The sequence below is a fragment of the Erpetoichthys calabaricus genome, chromosome 7, assembly GCF_900747795.2.
Source record: "Erpetoichthys calabaricus chromosome 7, fErpCal1.3, whole genome shotgun sequence".
In the NCBI taxonomy this organism is placed as follows: domain Eukaryota; kingdom Metazoa; phylum Chordata; class Cladistia; order Polypteriformes; family Polypteridae; genus Erpetoichthys; species Erpetoichthys calabaricus.
Window position 1 is genome coordinate 128,430,238 of NC_041400.2, and position 16,620 is coordinate 128,446,857.

General features: G+C 38.5%; 1 protein-coding gene across 1 annotated transcript in view; it reads right to left on the minus strand.

Moving 5' to 3' along the window:
• Positions 1–16,620, minus strand: part of dock8 (dedicator of cytokinesis 8) — a 156,058-nt gene that overhangs the window by 4,728 nt on the left and 134,710 nt on the right. Inside the window, 3 exon segments of the mRNA XM_051929472.1 lie at positions 11,883–11,989; positions 13,979–14,122; positions 14,785–15,021. Coding sequence (XP_051785432.1) covers positions 11,883–11,989; positions 13,979–14,122; positions 14,785–15,021 — 488 coding nt within the window.

The window sequence follows — 16,620 nt, forward strand, 5'->3', positions numbered from 1 at the left end:
ATTTAGAAACTACTTTTGAAGCACAACTTGTTGCTGATGTTTAAATAGCATCAGTTGAAAATAAAATACTACCACTGTGACGGTGTTCAGGAGATGAAAACAGATTAATCACAGGGATAAACTATAATGGGATTCTTTAACATTTTTATTTTGTTTCTAATTGTAGTACTAAAAGATCTCCACAGAATATTGGCTGATTTTTAGAATCTGCATTTAGCAGTAACAAAACCTGCAGTCAAAAGCTCGATACATAAGGCAGCAGTTCATCTGGCAGCGTCGGAAAGCTGATCTTACTGTGCTGTGAATTGGCCATTTCTTCAACACAAATTGATTGGATTACCCCTATTTTTCAAACAGGTCTTTTAAATTATAAATGTACAGCTTAATTTGTTTCTCCACATCAAACCTTCACTGTTTTGCTTTCATTGTCTGAGTCTATTTTGTCTTAATAATCTAGACTTCTAACCTGCTTCTATGGCTGGGTGCATCTCCTTCCCTTTGGCACAGTTCAACAGCAAAATATTCTGAAAACTCCAGGCAGTGTTCATATATTCTTTGTAATATGCTGTTCTCCAAACATCTCCAAATGTGCTGTTCTCCAAACGATCTATGTTCCTACCCTCACCTGTGGTCATGAGCTATGGGTAGTGACCGAAAAAACGAGATTGCGAATACAAGCGGCTGAAATGAGTTTCCTCCGCAGGGTGTCTGGGCTTTCCCTTAAAGATAGGGTGAGAAGCTCAGTCATCCGGGAGGGGCTCAGAGTAGAGCCGCTGCTCCTCCGCATCGAGAGGAGTCAGATGAGGTGGCTCGGGCATCTGATCAGGATGCCTCCTGGACGCCTCCCTGGTGAGGTGTTCCGGGCACGCCCAACTTGGAGGAGGCCCCGGGGAAGACCCAGGACACGCTGGAGGGACTATGTCTCTCGGCTGGCCTGGGAACGCCTTGGGATTCCCCCAGAAGAGCTAGAAGAAGTGGCCGGGGAGAGGGAAGTCTGGGCATCTCTGCTCAAGCTGCTGCCCCCGCGACCCGACCTCGGATAAGCGGGAGACAATGGATGGATGGATGGATGTTCTCCAAACAAGCTACTATGAGTGAATATACTTGTATATGGGTTACTACTTTCCCAGGTACCAAATTTTATAAAACAAAAAAGGTGTTTTGCTAATTTTTTATTACTGTAGTTACTGCCCTAGAAGATTCTTAATAAATGTTGATTTCTCATTGCCTGTTCTCTTGCTACTAAAATACAGGGAAGGTCTGCATTATTAATGTTTTCCTCTAGTTTCCTTTTGTTATTCTGTTTTATTTACAGTAATGCTTTAATTAATCAGTAAGCATTATGCTTGGTATATTTGTTTCATTTATACAAATAAACTGGTTGAAATATCCTATCACACCACATCAGTTTTGGGAGCTTAGGTAAGATGTGGAGGATCTCCCTAAGCTTTTGTAAATTAAATTAAAGGTGGAAAAGTACAGTCTTCTTGTTAATCATATATTTATAGATAATGAATTAAGTATAAATTAACAAGGAATAATAATTATATATTTATATGCACAAATATATACATACATATATATTAAACTAATGTATGAAATATTAAATTATATATTTGTGATGTAATCCCCAGTCCCAAGAGAACTGCAGTATAGGTAATCCCTAAAAATGAATCAAAAGAATTGGATTTACTTAAAATGGAAAGTTTGAAAGAATAAATTCAATAAATTAAATTGAAATGCACATTTGATATACTGATTTATAGTTTACTCACTGTATGTGCATTGGCTCTCTTTGGGGTAGGTAGGATGAGATAGGATGAGAGTGGGGGGGATACCAAGAACTGTATGGGATATATAGGATTTTTTCCTCGTTTAAACTGACTCTTTTATGTGTTATTTAAATTTCTTGATTAAATAAAAAATGCTCACATAATATGGTATGTGTTTTAAAAATAAGCGAAATACGTTACCCCAGCTTGCATGTTCCAAAACATGACTTGTCAGGCTAATACACTAGCAGAAGGAACACAAACAGCTTGATCAAAATTAGTCACTAGAACTTCTATCTGGAACCTTCACTTGTTTTGCTTTGTCCCCAAAGATCTGCTCTGTATAATACATGTTTAATACAAATCACGCCAAATTAGTTGTGAAGGATGTGATTTCAAAATAAAAACAATAATAATTCAAAATACAAAATTTAAACATCTAAAATGTGTCATTTGAAAACACACTACATTTGCTAGCCTTTGCACCCATTTTCATTGTAAAAGGATGAATGGGGTTAAAAGCTGAACTGTCTGATCAAATCCCAGTTGCATTCTGTGTCTTTTAAAGCATTTTCTCTTCCCAATCCCTGAATGTCATTTAACTGTTTTGAAAGATGCTGGTCTTGCTGGTCCAATTTCAGAAAGCATCCACAAATCCATTTTTAAAATCTAGTGCTGAACTCATAAGTAGTTGCTATCTTTGTGTTACAGAGGATGGAAAATCAATGCCCTTTTACACTTTTTTTCATGATGTTCTATGGGTGACACCTATGTTTGGTCTCTCACAATTCCCTAAAAACATCTTCCTCACCATGAAATGCCTTGCCAAAGGAAGAGATGACTACAGTTGAAGGTGGAAGCAAGTAGATGTGGAAGTCCACTGGGCGTTGGTAATGAGATTTCCCAGAGAACTTCTTTAGTGGCAGAAAAAAAGAAGACAAAAATGCTACATGGTAAAAGATACCACGAAGGGGAAAGTATGTATGGGCAGAAACAGAGTGCTCACGCTTTGAGAAAAACAAAGTACTGCATTAAGAGAATTTTAAAATATGCTATCATCTTCTTATTTTAGTATTCTTTCAAACGGGGCTTACAGTATGTTATGTCTGTGCACATGGCATTTCTGGCACAAAAGAGGGAATTTAAATATTTCAGTCTTTTTGACATCTGTACATTTAAAAATTCAAATATGCTTTATTACCAAAATCACATGGATGTACAGTAGCTAATTACTGGTCCCTAATACCAGGAACCAATAATAGTATAACAAAAACCCAGGATGTTTTTCAAAGATCCAAGAGGAGAATGGGAAAAAGATCTCTTAATTAATATATCAGAAAGGGAGTGGAGAGTAGCAATGCAGAGAATTCACTCGAGCTCCACATGCGCAAAGCATACAATTATTCAACTCAAAATTATATATCGAGCACATCTGTCTCACCTAAAACTGTCCAAAATGTTTCCAGGGCAAGATCCAACTTGCAAACGCTGCAGTCAAGTCCCTGCCTCACTGGGTCACATGTTTTGGGCCTGTGCCAAATTAACATAATTTTGGACCAAAATTTTTAAGTGCCTTTCAGACAGCCTTGGGGTCACAATCCCTCCTAACCCATTAACAGCTGTGTTTGGTGTTCTTCCAGATGGGCTTAAATTAGAGAAGGACAAACAAACTGTGATTGCATCCACTACACTTTTGGCACGCAGACTTATTTTGCTAAACTGGAAGAATCCTAACTCTCCTCTTTTAAGTCAGTGGGTAACCGATGTTTTATACTATTTGAAATTGGAAAAAATCAAATATTCAGTTAGAGGATCGGTACAGAATTTTTTTAAAACCTGGCAGGATATAATCAATAAAATTTTAGAATAAGCTCTTAACTCTTTGAGGGCTGAATATTTTTTCCAGAAGCACACAAAGCAATGGTTTCTACACATAAATCAACATGAAACGTCTGTTGCTATGTGCTGTGCCTGCTGTTGGTACATATTTGGCATCTCTGGTAGCAGTGGCTGCACCTTGATTGGTCAGCAGGAATGCATGGTGAGCCGGCTGCCTGGCTGTCTTTGCACAGCAAGTGGCCGGCGGTGGCGGCCGCAGTGTGACACAATCTGGTTTCTACCTCTTGTCATCTTAAGTAGTGGTCCTACCATCAGCTGCACAAAAGTGTTCAGCTACCACGATCAGCTGGGGGCCGGTCAGATATGACGCTGATACATCACTTTCATTTTCAATATCTATCTCCAGATCACTTGCATTAAACTCAGAGTCCGACAAGTAAGTAAGAAATTACGTAAAACGTCCATGGAGGATTTTTGCTTTGTATGTTCGCTTTGGTCTCTTGCCAGATGTCGATGTCGTTTTAGAGATTGTTTGCTCTTCGCTACTTGTGCACGCTTAGGGAATCGAGGTTAAATCAGCAAAGCTGTGTAACTTTCCTTCTATCAAAGATAGTTGAACTAAAATGTAAGGACGAGTTTTGTCGCAGTTTACAGCTGATTACCATCCTCAACCCCTGAATTTTGACAAAAGTCGACATCCGCCCTGACATAGTTAAAGCACCGAGGAAGCAATTATCTCTGCATTTCTTTTTCTTCTCCATTCATCTCTACTGGCCTATTAAACTCATCAATTTAGGTATGTTTACAAGCCTTAAGTTTTACCCCGTTGGCCATGCTCTCTCTCTCAGGGGTGGGGGTCGACTTGTTTTTCAATCCTATTTTCTGTAAAAATTGATCGATTTGTATGAATGATTACAATAAAATTAATAAAATTAAAAAAAAAAAAAAAAAACCCGGAATGTTACTATAACAATATTTACTTTAAATAAGCATCTATAGTGGATGCCATGTGTAAGTTTACTTTATAAACTGCTCTACTTTGTAAATGCTGTTTGACAGAACAAAGGACTTAAATGTTATATGTGATAGCATCTACTAATGTGTATTAAAGTACTGAACAACACACTGTATACAGTGTTACGTATTTAGTGAGTGTGTGCATAAATGGGTCCTGCAATGGACTGGTGTCCTGTCCAGGGCTGTTTCCGGCCTTGTGTCCAATACTCCACAACACCCTCAACCCCACCACCCCCTGAATTTAATTACGTAGGTTTGAAAAAGTTATGCTATTTATTATCACTTGATTAAAGTTTCAGTAAAATATGAAAAAATACAGGTATCCAACAACTTTTCATTGAGACTGCCTGTGCTCATTCAAATGAAGTGGTTTAATTTTTTTTTAAGTGCACTTAATTTTTTGTTGTGTATTTCTGCTTTGCAAATCACACTTTACTTCTGGCTAATGAGAATATGTGTCTGTGAATACTATTTCATTTAGAATGTCTTTAGATATGAACACTTTAATGCAAATTCAGTGTATTTTTTCATGGCTAATCATGTGTTATGTATCTTCCTTTTGTATGTTGCATATCACATAATGCATTAATGTATTCTGTAATGTGCTTGAAGCTGACCAGAGGAGAACAGCAAGGTACATCCCAGGACTTAAGGACATGTTTTATTCTGACAAACGTTTAGAGTTAAACCACTTTATAATATGACCGAGAAGACTGTGAGGACCTACACCAGGCCTTCCAAATTCTCAGAGGTATTGCTAAAGCAGATAGAAACAAATTCTTTCAACTAAACAGCGAATCACGTACTTAAGGACACCAGGGGAAATTAAGGGGGAAGTGCATTTAGGACTGAAGTTTAGAAGCACTTCTTTACTCAAAGTCTTTATGGTAGTGTGTTCCAGATTCCAAGACATGTAGTTGATGCAGAAACCTTGACATCCTTTACGGAGAATCTGGATGAGACACTGGGACAGTTTAGCGATATTATTATTATTATTATTATTATTAACTAAATCAACGGGCTTGATGGACTGAATGGTCTCCTCTTGTATGTCATATTGTATTGTTCTTATGTGTTATACATTTACTACTGTATTCATACATGTGTACAACAGAGAGGAAACAGTTTTGAAGTACATATAGAAAACAATATTTCCATCCTTACCAGTTTGGTGGATATTAGGAATGAAATAACCTCTGTATTCTAATGTATGTCTTAGTTATCATTATATCACATAAACATAAGCTTTTCATCTGTTGAGTACTCACTAAATCAATAATAATACATTATTTATAGGGTTCTAGTTTATGTTGTTGAATGAGAATAATTCATTGTCCATATCTAAATGAATGCAGTGGAGGAAGAGCTGCAAAACAAATCTCATGCAATAGGAAGAATTCAGCTGGATTTAATGGAAACTTCATTAAGTTAATTTCAGTGGAAGAGTCTTTTGTTACAAACTGCCCCTTAATTACATGCACATGTAGCATCATTTAGAACAGCACCCAGTTTCCAAAAGGATCATGTTAATGCGTTTAGATTTTACAGAGCTCAGTTCTAATCAAATAGTATTTTCTACCCATACAGAATCCATATTACCACATGGAAAATGTCATTCCTGTAGATTAACTAAATGTGGAATTATTCAAGTTTAGTGTTTAACAGAAAACAAAAACTTTGCTTTAAGCATCATATAAACATATGTCAGAATGTTTTGTGCAATTCATCGTGGGAATGGAAGATCAAAGTGAGCAATTATAGGCAACCTCATGTTAAGACAACAAATCACATGTATGAAATTTCTTGCTGGTACATTACAATACTTTGAGAACAAAATCAAAAATTCTTGCGTACAAATAATGTTAATTTTTTTTAGTAATAGAAAATACCATATAACGTACATCTTTCTTCAGAGAAAACATCTGCAAAATCTTCTAGTCAAAATATTGTCAGGCATATTCTATTGTAGTCTATATAGAGGATCGAAGCATTTGTTTATTTTCCAAAACTGCTTAGAAGAGTTGTTTGAGGCTAGAATTTGAAGCATTGGGGTGTAAGACAAAGAACCAACTCTGGATATCCCAGGGCAGACTCACTCATACTGGGTCAAATTAAAGTAACGAGTTAATCGAAAGTACACATCTTTGGGATATGGGAGGAAATTGGGAAACTTAAGAAACCCCTGGACCTGGGTAAACATGGAAACTCTATACAGATAGTAGCTAGGTTAGGATCAGGACCCAAGATCTGTGAGGCACTGCCAGTATCCACTATGCCACAATGACATTGAAAAAAAAAAGAAAAGTTATGTTATGTTGAAGTGGTATACAAAAAAGAAATAAAAATGGCACTGGAGAAATGTGTTCTCTAAAATACTTCTGTTTACTTGGTACTAAAATATATTATAATCACTACTGCAATCACAGCTAATAAACAACTGAAATATGTTAGCTATTTATCCCTTTTTCTGATCCCCTGATTTCCACTGAAGGCTTCAAGACACTAAGCCTTATTCTACCAGGACTAAGAACAAGGGAAAAATCTACTCTATCCAAAATGTACCACCTCCTTGATTTAGTTTGGTAAGTTGGTTTTAAAGGGTGGCATGACAGTGCAGCAGTTAGCATGGGTACCTCATGACTCTGTGATATAGCGACTCCAAATGAATGGCCAGTTTTAATAAACTAATCCGTTTGGCAGTGTCAGTCTCCGTGGGCGGGCGGGAGATAATTGGGGCGAGATGCACTGGCACATGAAGATGCGATCATTCTCAATAGCTTTGTTGGCTTCCTGCAGTGTGTAATTGAGATCCTGTGCCTACGGAGCCATATAACTACAGGCCGGCACGAGAAATAAAGAAAAGAAAAAAAGAAACGAACGGAGGTTAAAGAGAGAGAAAAAGAGAGAATGGAGGTTAGAGGAAGAAGGCAGGAGGCGTTGATGGCCACACATCAAGACCCAATTGATGCTAAGATGCTGCAAATGGTTCTGCAAGGATCTGTAGGAGCAACTGTTAATCAGGTACTGTGCATATTTCACTAGTGCAAAAACTTACATTTTGTATTTCTAAATACTTCCCTAAGTTACTCAGTTAAACGTTTGTGTATTAGTCAAGTTACTGCGTGAATTAGAGTAATCGTTGAGTGAAGTAGAGAATCGTTGAGAGCCCATTCTCTGCAAGCTCGCTGCAGAGAATCAGGCAGCTAGGAGTAGAGCCCCAGAAGGAGTGTGTGACCAACACTCGAAAACGCAGTTGGAAGTGGTCAATCCAGCTGAGTGATTTCAAGGAGCTGAAGTGAGAAAAAAAGGTTGACGGCTCACCGCGGAAGGCAGCGGGAGTCAGGAAGGCTTGGGAGGTTTAGCCCCAGCATTAGCACCTTGGTCGAGAACCTGAGTTTCGCTCCGGAGGGATGAGCTGTATGTAGTCAGGGGATGGAAGGCTTTTTTATTAATTATTTATTTATTAACTTTGAGCACTGTGCTATTTATTTGGACACTTTAGTTTTGGTTTGTTTTAAGAAAAGCACTTGCACACTTTACACCTTCCCCTTGCTCCATGTGTAATTTGTCCTCGTCTGCCAGCTCATTCAGTTACATTATCGATGGTGGCAGATTCAAGAGGCTCCCAAAACTGGAAAAGGGAGCATGGAGCAGGACCCGGACCATCACAGCCTCTAGAGTCCTGGATTAAAATTTGACATGGTCACTGCTCATGAGAGATGTACCGTATTTTTTGCACCATAAGACGCACCTGACCATTAGACGCACCTAGGTTTAGAGGAGGAAAACAAGAAAAAAAATATTCTGAACCAAATGGTGCACTAATATGTTTAATAAAATATAGCAGAATAATATTTCAACCATGTAAATTCAACAGCGGTATTAAGAAACATCATCACTGTCATTAACAAATAAGGAGAGACTTTAAGGTTCAAGCACACTTCTAGTTTTATGGAAACCCCAAAAACTCCTCATCGCTAGTGTCAGAATTTATTAAGCTCAGTTGCTCACAATCACTTTGCAGGAGCACGTACCTATCATCACGCGGCATAACCTGTCCAAAGCCACCAGGCATGTTTGGACCAATGCTCCCTGAAGTTATATCACCAGTCTAGTCCCATCTATATTTGTAATGCCACAAAGCCCTTCATTTCATGTTTTGTTGAGGGTTTCCAGTTTGAAAAACGAGAATGCGGTGCAAGCACAGCCCTCGATGCAAAAGATTGCTCTGCATACCTGTTTGTCTCGTCTGACAGTAGCTGAAAGGCAGCTTCAGGAAAGAACAGCCTGAAGTAGTCCAGCGGCTGGTAATCTGTCGAGTCCAGAGTCCGATTCAGTGATAATGCGCAAAACATCGTCTGCTGAGTATTTTGTTTTCTGCACTCGCTTCGCTACCTCATGAGATGTAGATGCTTTCTTGCCTTTGTTTATATTTGTTTACATTTTGCAACTCACGCACACGCAAGGATTAGATGCCGAGTCAATGAGTCTAACATTCCTCCAAGCACAGAGGGAATGCCTGTAACGTAACAGTGAGTTTTGTCGCCCTCTACCCCTGGATGTCAACTTTTGTCAGGTAATACACACCATGGTCTGTGACGCAATATTCGCTCCATAAGACGCACAGACATTTCCAACCTTCTTTTGGGGAAAAAAAAGTGCGTCTTATGGTGCGAAAAATACGGTATACATTTTCTCTGTGTGAGTTTTCTCCTCATATCCCACTCTAGCTATGTATGAATGACTGTGAGCCTGAATGTGCATAAATGCACCCTGTTCCAACATTGTGCCCATTCAATATTCACATTGAGGAGAAACAATAAAGAAGGTAATGCTATATACAGTATATTATTATAACAGTAAAGGGGTACACCCTTCTTAAGAAAACCTGAGTTGAAAATGATACCGTTTACCAACATCAGTAAAATTAGTATAAAAGTAACATTATAAAGTCATAGATATTTGAAAGAGGGCCATTTAGTGTTATGACAAGTAAAACTACTCTCTAAAGATCTCACAATGACTGACTGTCTGGAGAGCTTCTTTCAAGTTTCTTTCCCTTTGACCAATATGATTTTTGTTAGTCTGAATGATCAGTACTACTGTATTTAAGCTTGTAAGTAGTTTGTAAAAAAAACTGTGTGTTTGCCCATCTAAACAATCATTTAAATGATGCCTTGAATATACATTTAGGTAATCATTGCTCAGATCTACAAGATTATTGCAGTGTTGACAGCTTGCCTAAACTACAAAGGGAAGGGAAATTTGAAATGATACAAAAGGCAAAAGGTAACCTTCAAAACTGAGTACTTAGAATTAATTAAACGTATATAGAACTTTTCTAAGCCTGAGCTTTACATAGGCAGTGGGGAACCATTTGAACCCTTACCAATGTTTAGCATCCACCTTCATGATGTGATGGAAGCCATTCTTACACCAGTATGCTCATCACACATTAGCCATTGTGTGGTGAAAGGAGGAGAGAGACAGTTAGCCAGTGAGGGACAGGGGGGTGATTAGGGGTCCAGAATGACCAGGCTATGGTGGGCAACAGGCAAAAAAAAAATCTGAAAATGTGTGTTATTTCAACATGCACAGGTTATTTTGTAAAAGAGTGATTCCATGAGCACAGATGTAAAACTGTAAGCATACACTGTGTGCATTGATTAGTTATAACTAGGGGGCTCCGCCCCCTGCTCGCTTCGCTCGCCAACCCCTGGCGTTGGGACATGACAAGGAGTGAGATGTATGAATTAGACATTTTTTCTCCCGGTGTTTCAGAAGCGCGTTTTATGCGCCGCCGTCTATTTTCTTGTTTCTTTCGTGTTCGGTGTGTTTGTTCCCGTTATCCTTTCCGAATCGTTTTGTACCCGTGACCGTGTATTCATGACTTGTTTCTTTCTCAGCATGCGAAATATGGATAAGTAATAAGGAGGATCGCACTCACTGTTAATATGTATCCTTTTCTGCAGTTGAACGCTTAATAGTGCTTTATTGAAAGGACATCCACCTATGCTGACACCTATGCTGCCTAGTGTGAAGGTGTCGACGTTCACTTTAGAATATGTGGCTTTGGGTGTCACTTCTTATGGATGTGTGGGGGGGATTGTTGTTGCGCGAGCGTCTTCTTTCTTTTTGTGTTCCTGTGTCTTGTTTGAATCCCCCTCTTTGTGTGTGTCCCGACCCTTGCTTGTAGGGTCTGTGGGGTGGTTTTGTGTTCTTTTTTTTTGTCTTCCATGGGCTTGTTGAATCCCCCTCTTGGTGTGTGTCCCGTCCCGTTCCGTGCCTGTAGGGTGGGGGGGGGTGTGTGTGTGTGTGTGTGTGGTCGTGCCTTGCTGTTGTGCGCTCATCTGTTCTTTTTTTTTGGTGTGTTTAGTTTCGTGTGCAATGTGTTTCGTGCTTTGCCCGCGTTTGACTACTTTTTTATGTGCCTTTTCCTTTTTTCGGTGCTTGTTGCGCCTCATTTCTGTGACTCCTTTTTGTATGTACTCACTCCTTTTTTGTGTGGTCTTGTCCGCCTCTCGCGGCCCCTCATCCGCCTTTGTCGCCCTCTTTTGTCCGCCATTCTCCAACTCTCGTGGACTCTTTTTGCGCCTGCGCCTCTCGCGGACCCTCATCCGCCTCTCTCGCCCTCTTTTGTCCGCCTTTCTCGGCTCCTCAGCCGACTCTCGCGGACTCTTTTTGCGCCTGCGCAGTACGTCTTTTTGCAGCTACGGCCCATGGCCGGATGTGCCTGCGTCCATCATCTGGTTTAGCATTCTCGGTTAGTAATATGGATTCTATCTTACTGCACTTATAAAAGAAAGAACTCATACTGTCCAACGGTTTTTACATATCTTTTGTTTTATAAGATGGGGAAAAGGGTAAGGAATAAAAATAGTGAACATTTCACAGGAGTACTTCCTTCCACTTCTGGCTTTTTAAAAAAGAAATGTTATTTCAAATATTCAAGAAATATTGCTGTTTAGGTGCTTTGAGATGGACTTCTGCCCTTTCTGGAATTGGGTCTTATATTGGAGATACTGCTTCTGGAATAGGCCCCACTTCCCCATGATGATTATTTGAAAATTAATACATTTGTTATTTTTCACTAAAGACACTGCAAAAGGCAATTATAATATGAAAATCCTTTCTAGATTATTCTTTTATGTTATGGAATCTATTCAGAAATGTGTATTTAAGTACATTTGTGTACACCGTAAGTATGAAGCAATGCATTTTATGGCCATGGATAGTATTTACTAAGCTACTTACCTCATAATAAATTCTTTAAAGCACAGCCGGAGTTTGTTATGATGTCTAAAAAGTTTTGGATCTTCTGGAATTGCATTCAAAAACACCTGAGCTACCTCAAGAGGTCCCTGCAAAGTAAACAGGTATTTTATATCACATGAAATTCTTAAAGCGATTCTACTTTTAAACAGATTAAATGTTTTTATCTGGACATTTTCTCTTGTATAAATTTATACATCTGCTCTTCTTGATTAATTTACCATACTGCATTTTATACAAACATTCCAGCAGCATGAATGGCAAGGGGTGAACCAGCTGGCACAGAATGTCAGTTTACTGCATGGCACATTTACACACTCACACTGACACTGACAGTAGGCCAGTTCAGAACTGTTTTATTATTTTAAAATCTTCATCTTTGAAATGTGGGAAGAAACCAAAGAAGTTGGACAAAACATTTGTTGATTCAGGGAGAGCACTCATTCACTCAAGAGAATGAAACAAAGCTGGGAATCAGAGTCAGGTTATCTAACCATTGAAAACCACGTCACCCTGTTAAAGGTTTACTGCACATTATCTTAAAAAAATACAAAAAAACAAGGAAAATACAAAGAAGACTAAAAACAGACTCCTTGCTCTTCTAAATTACTATTCTACATAAACCCATATACAGTGTAATTTCGTTTCAGCAGCATGCCATGTGTAGCTGAGTCACTCAAAAACTATATCCCTTGTAGTAACATGGTGTGTTATGAGAAACATTCATTTAAAAAAGCACTCTACATATCCCGCAAATTAAGTGAAAAAGGCAAATACTGTCCAGGAGTCTCATTTGCAAAGTATGAATAGAAAAGGAAGTGTACTTTTGGAAGAAAATCACACATAATGCAAAAGAGTATGACAGTATCTAAAGATAATCAGGACTGACACTGAAAAAAAAGTAGAAAGAGTGTATCTTTGCAAGTCTGGTTTACACACACACACACATATATAAAATGGGGCTGTGCGAAGTCTTAAAAGTTCACGTGGTCACATTGTCATTGCAAAATATCGACGACAATCGATACCATTGCCTGGTGCACAGGCGTTTCACCTTAGGACTCAGTAGTTTTGTTGTCTCACAGATTCCTCCAATTTAGCACATGTAGTGCATTTGGTAATGTTATTACAATGATTCAAAGGCGATTCTTTCAAAATTTGCTTAAAATAACTACAAATTACAATGCTGTATTGGCACAAAACTGTAAAACTACAGATCTGCCTCATCATAAAATGGATTTGAATAAATGTCTACCACAACAGGAAATTAGAAGTTACTAATTATTTTTACTCACTCAAACACTGCGTCCTTAGTTGTTCTCTTTCTACCATCTTCTGAACTAAAAAAAATGAGCTGGCATACTTTATACAAAAAGTCCTACTTAGTTTTTGCTTTTTCTCATGGCTTGGCCTTTTCTTATCATGTGTGCGAACAAAAGCGCACAACGCTCAGTGTTGATTAGTACTGCAAGCTTGTAATGTATAATGTGCATGAGTAAGGACAACAGCACTGACTTTTAAAAAAAGGTAAGGCACTGCTTTGATATATAGTGTAATCAGTTTATTTCTGATTTATTATCTTGTGTACACAGTACAATTACATTCCTTTTTGCTCACAATAAGTGCTTGAAGTGGAACCAAATTACTGGAGGTACTCTGATAAGTTAGCGTCTTCTTCCACCTCTCAATCTGTTATTACTTTTACACAATGGAATGGAGGGATCCTTTTATATTACACATTTTTTCCCTCCATTCTGCATTAAAACACGAGATTATTTTTTTTTGTCGATAATTACTACAAACTACATGAAGTAAGTAACATACTGTATTTCAAAAAATATAATTTTTGGTTGAAGTGTTCTTTTAGGTCATCCTGAAACTTTATAGTATTTGTCACTTTGATACCAGTTTGATGCTGTATCTATAAAGGCCAGCTCTCGCAGGATATGATATGGTCATCCCTTTACTCTAATTCACTCAGTAACTTGACTAATACACAAACGTTTAACTGAGTAACTTAGGGAAGTATTTAGAAATACAAAATGTAAGTTTTTGCACTAGTGAAATATGCACAGTACCTGATTAACAGTTGCTCCTACAGATCCTTGCAGAACCATTTGCAGCATCTTAGCATCAATTGGGTCTTGATGTGTGGCCACTGCCAGTTCCAAAGTTTTCTTCTGCATGTCTTCAATAGCAACTTCAATTGGGGTAAGGTCAAACTGACAGGGAAAATATGAGAAGAATGAAAATATTTGGGTTTTTCTTATGTTAAATACATTCATCCTTTCTTCAAAAGAAAATAAACATTAATTCATTCAGCAATTTTTGAAACCCTTGTTCTCCATTATCTTACTGGGTTGTGACAAGGCAGGAACCAACTTTGGATGAACACAATTCCACTGCAAAGCAAAACTATATGGATACCACAACTCACTGTCACATAAGCGCCAATTAAAGCAAACGGGCATGTCTTCAGACTGTGTGAGGAAACTGAATGGCTCAAGTGGATGCACACTGGCTCAAGAAAAACATGCAGAATCCACACAGACAGCGACTAGGCTGGTTGTTAAACCCAAGGTATCTTTGTTGTGAGACACTGAACACTGTGTTGCTCTACTCCGATAATGACAGCCAATGTTTTCTAATTATTATAATCTTCTGTAATGGTGAATAATTTAAAAACACACAAAAGAAAAAAGTTGTCTTCCTAAATCAAATGAGGCTTTTCATTTCTTTTCATTTTCTGCGTCCCACAAGTCCAAAATTTACTTTAGATTGAACCAAAATATAATCTGTTACTCCTCCATTTGTAGCATGCTAAAGTCAAATATTTATAGTCTGTTACCTTTAAAGACTATTTCCCTTGTTTATGGTTACTTACCTCTTCCTTCTGAATCACATTAATTCTTGTCTTGATGTAGGGGAATGCATGCATGGTTGTTAGGATGGTCTTTCGCTTGTACTGTTCACTGAGTTCTCCTCGAGGACGGCCACTTTTTGTAAATGGAGTGGTGTACATAAACCTTCGCAAATTGAAGTTCTTCTCAAAATAAGTCAATCGATCTTTCATTTCATACTCATCAAAAAATGGCTCCACGAATGTGATCTGTATATATGCCTAAAAATTTAAGATTTTAACATCAGAAAATGAATACTGGAAGTCAAATCCTTTGTACCAGTAGCTTTAATGTAAACATATGTCAAGGTTGTTTACTACTCATATCCAGAGGCCTCGTTTATAGTGTATGCCCAAAAAGAGGCTTGAAATGTGCGCATGTAACTTCCCACCAAAACATAAGGATTTATAAAAGAAAACTTAATGGGGAAACATGCATATATTTATGGAAACTCTGACAGCACACTTGATCAAGAAGGGAAATGGTAAAACCAGCTAAATGATGACTCTCAAGCATAATCATGATAATTGATAATTCACTTTATCTGCCATGTACAATTTAGGAATCTGTCATTTTTCACATACCCTAACTTAGTCTCCAGTGACACACAGTGATAGACAGAGAGAAGCTGGGGGTCTGAGTGCAGGATCGGCTATTTATACAGCGCCCCTGGAACAATTTCAAGTTAATGGCCTTGCTCAATGAGTCCATCAGAGTATGCATTCCTCCTGGTACTGCCGGAATTCGAACCAGCAACCTTCCATTTACCAGCATAGATGATACATATCACCAAAGCTTATTATATAATGTATGTTGACAGGACCAACATAATAAAGCTTAAAAATGAAGATATGATATACATTTTCCGTTTGAGTTTCCTTTTAAGAGGGCCAATGCTGTGTATTTGCACTTAAGAACTTTCTTGGTTTTTCGTCAGTTTATATTGGCTACCTGTTGGTACTTCTCTGGGAACTGGCTGACAGGGTCAATAATATCTCAGCCATGTTTCACTACGTCATACCTGTTGTGCTGAAAGCCCTTAGCCAACTAATAAGGCATTACATCCAGTTTTCATACGTTGTGGGTGTTCATACATAAAGCATAACATGTTTTTGGCAACATAAAAAAGAAACTTGCAACAGTATCTGGTTCTTCTAATATAACGGGAGCAATTGGTTGCACTCATATTTTAATACAGGCACCTAGCAAGAATGAAGTTGTTTTTGTTAACTGTGAGCAGTGACATTCCCATTAACGCACAAGCCATCTGTGACAACAAGATGAGACTGATAAGCGTCATGGCTCAGTGGCTTGGGTCAAGCCCTGATTAATTTATTTTGAGGCAAAGTAGCTTTGACAGGCGCAATGGTACTGAATGTGGTGGCTGGCTTATTGGTAAGGTTAATTGGCTGAACCCTCACTTTTTCTTATGGCCAGTGCTATTCATTGTAACAGCAATCACGTCATGTCCTAGGTAATTGCGCCCACCCTCTGAGACGCTTGTGCCTGACCCCAAGAACACAGAGGTGTGGCGCTATAATGCCTTGCATGATCTTGCTCTCTTAGTTACAGAGCACAGACTGATAACCTTGAATGCAGGTGGCAGTAACTTGATGCATCAGGAGGGAGCTGCTCTACCAGCCAATGAAGTTCTGCAAGTAACGATGCGGGTTCGACTCCATGCTCCCATCTTCTATCTGGGAGCCTTTGAACCCAACACCGTCGGTAATGCTACCGATGAGCTATGCAGTGAGGCAACAACAATGGAGCAAGGGGGATGGTGTATAAAAGTGCCAAATTGCTTTTATTTAAAAACAACA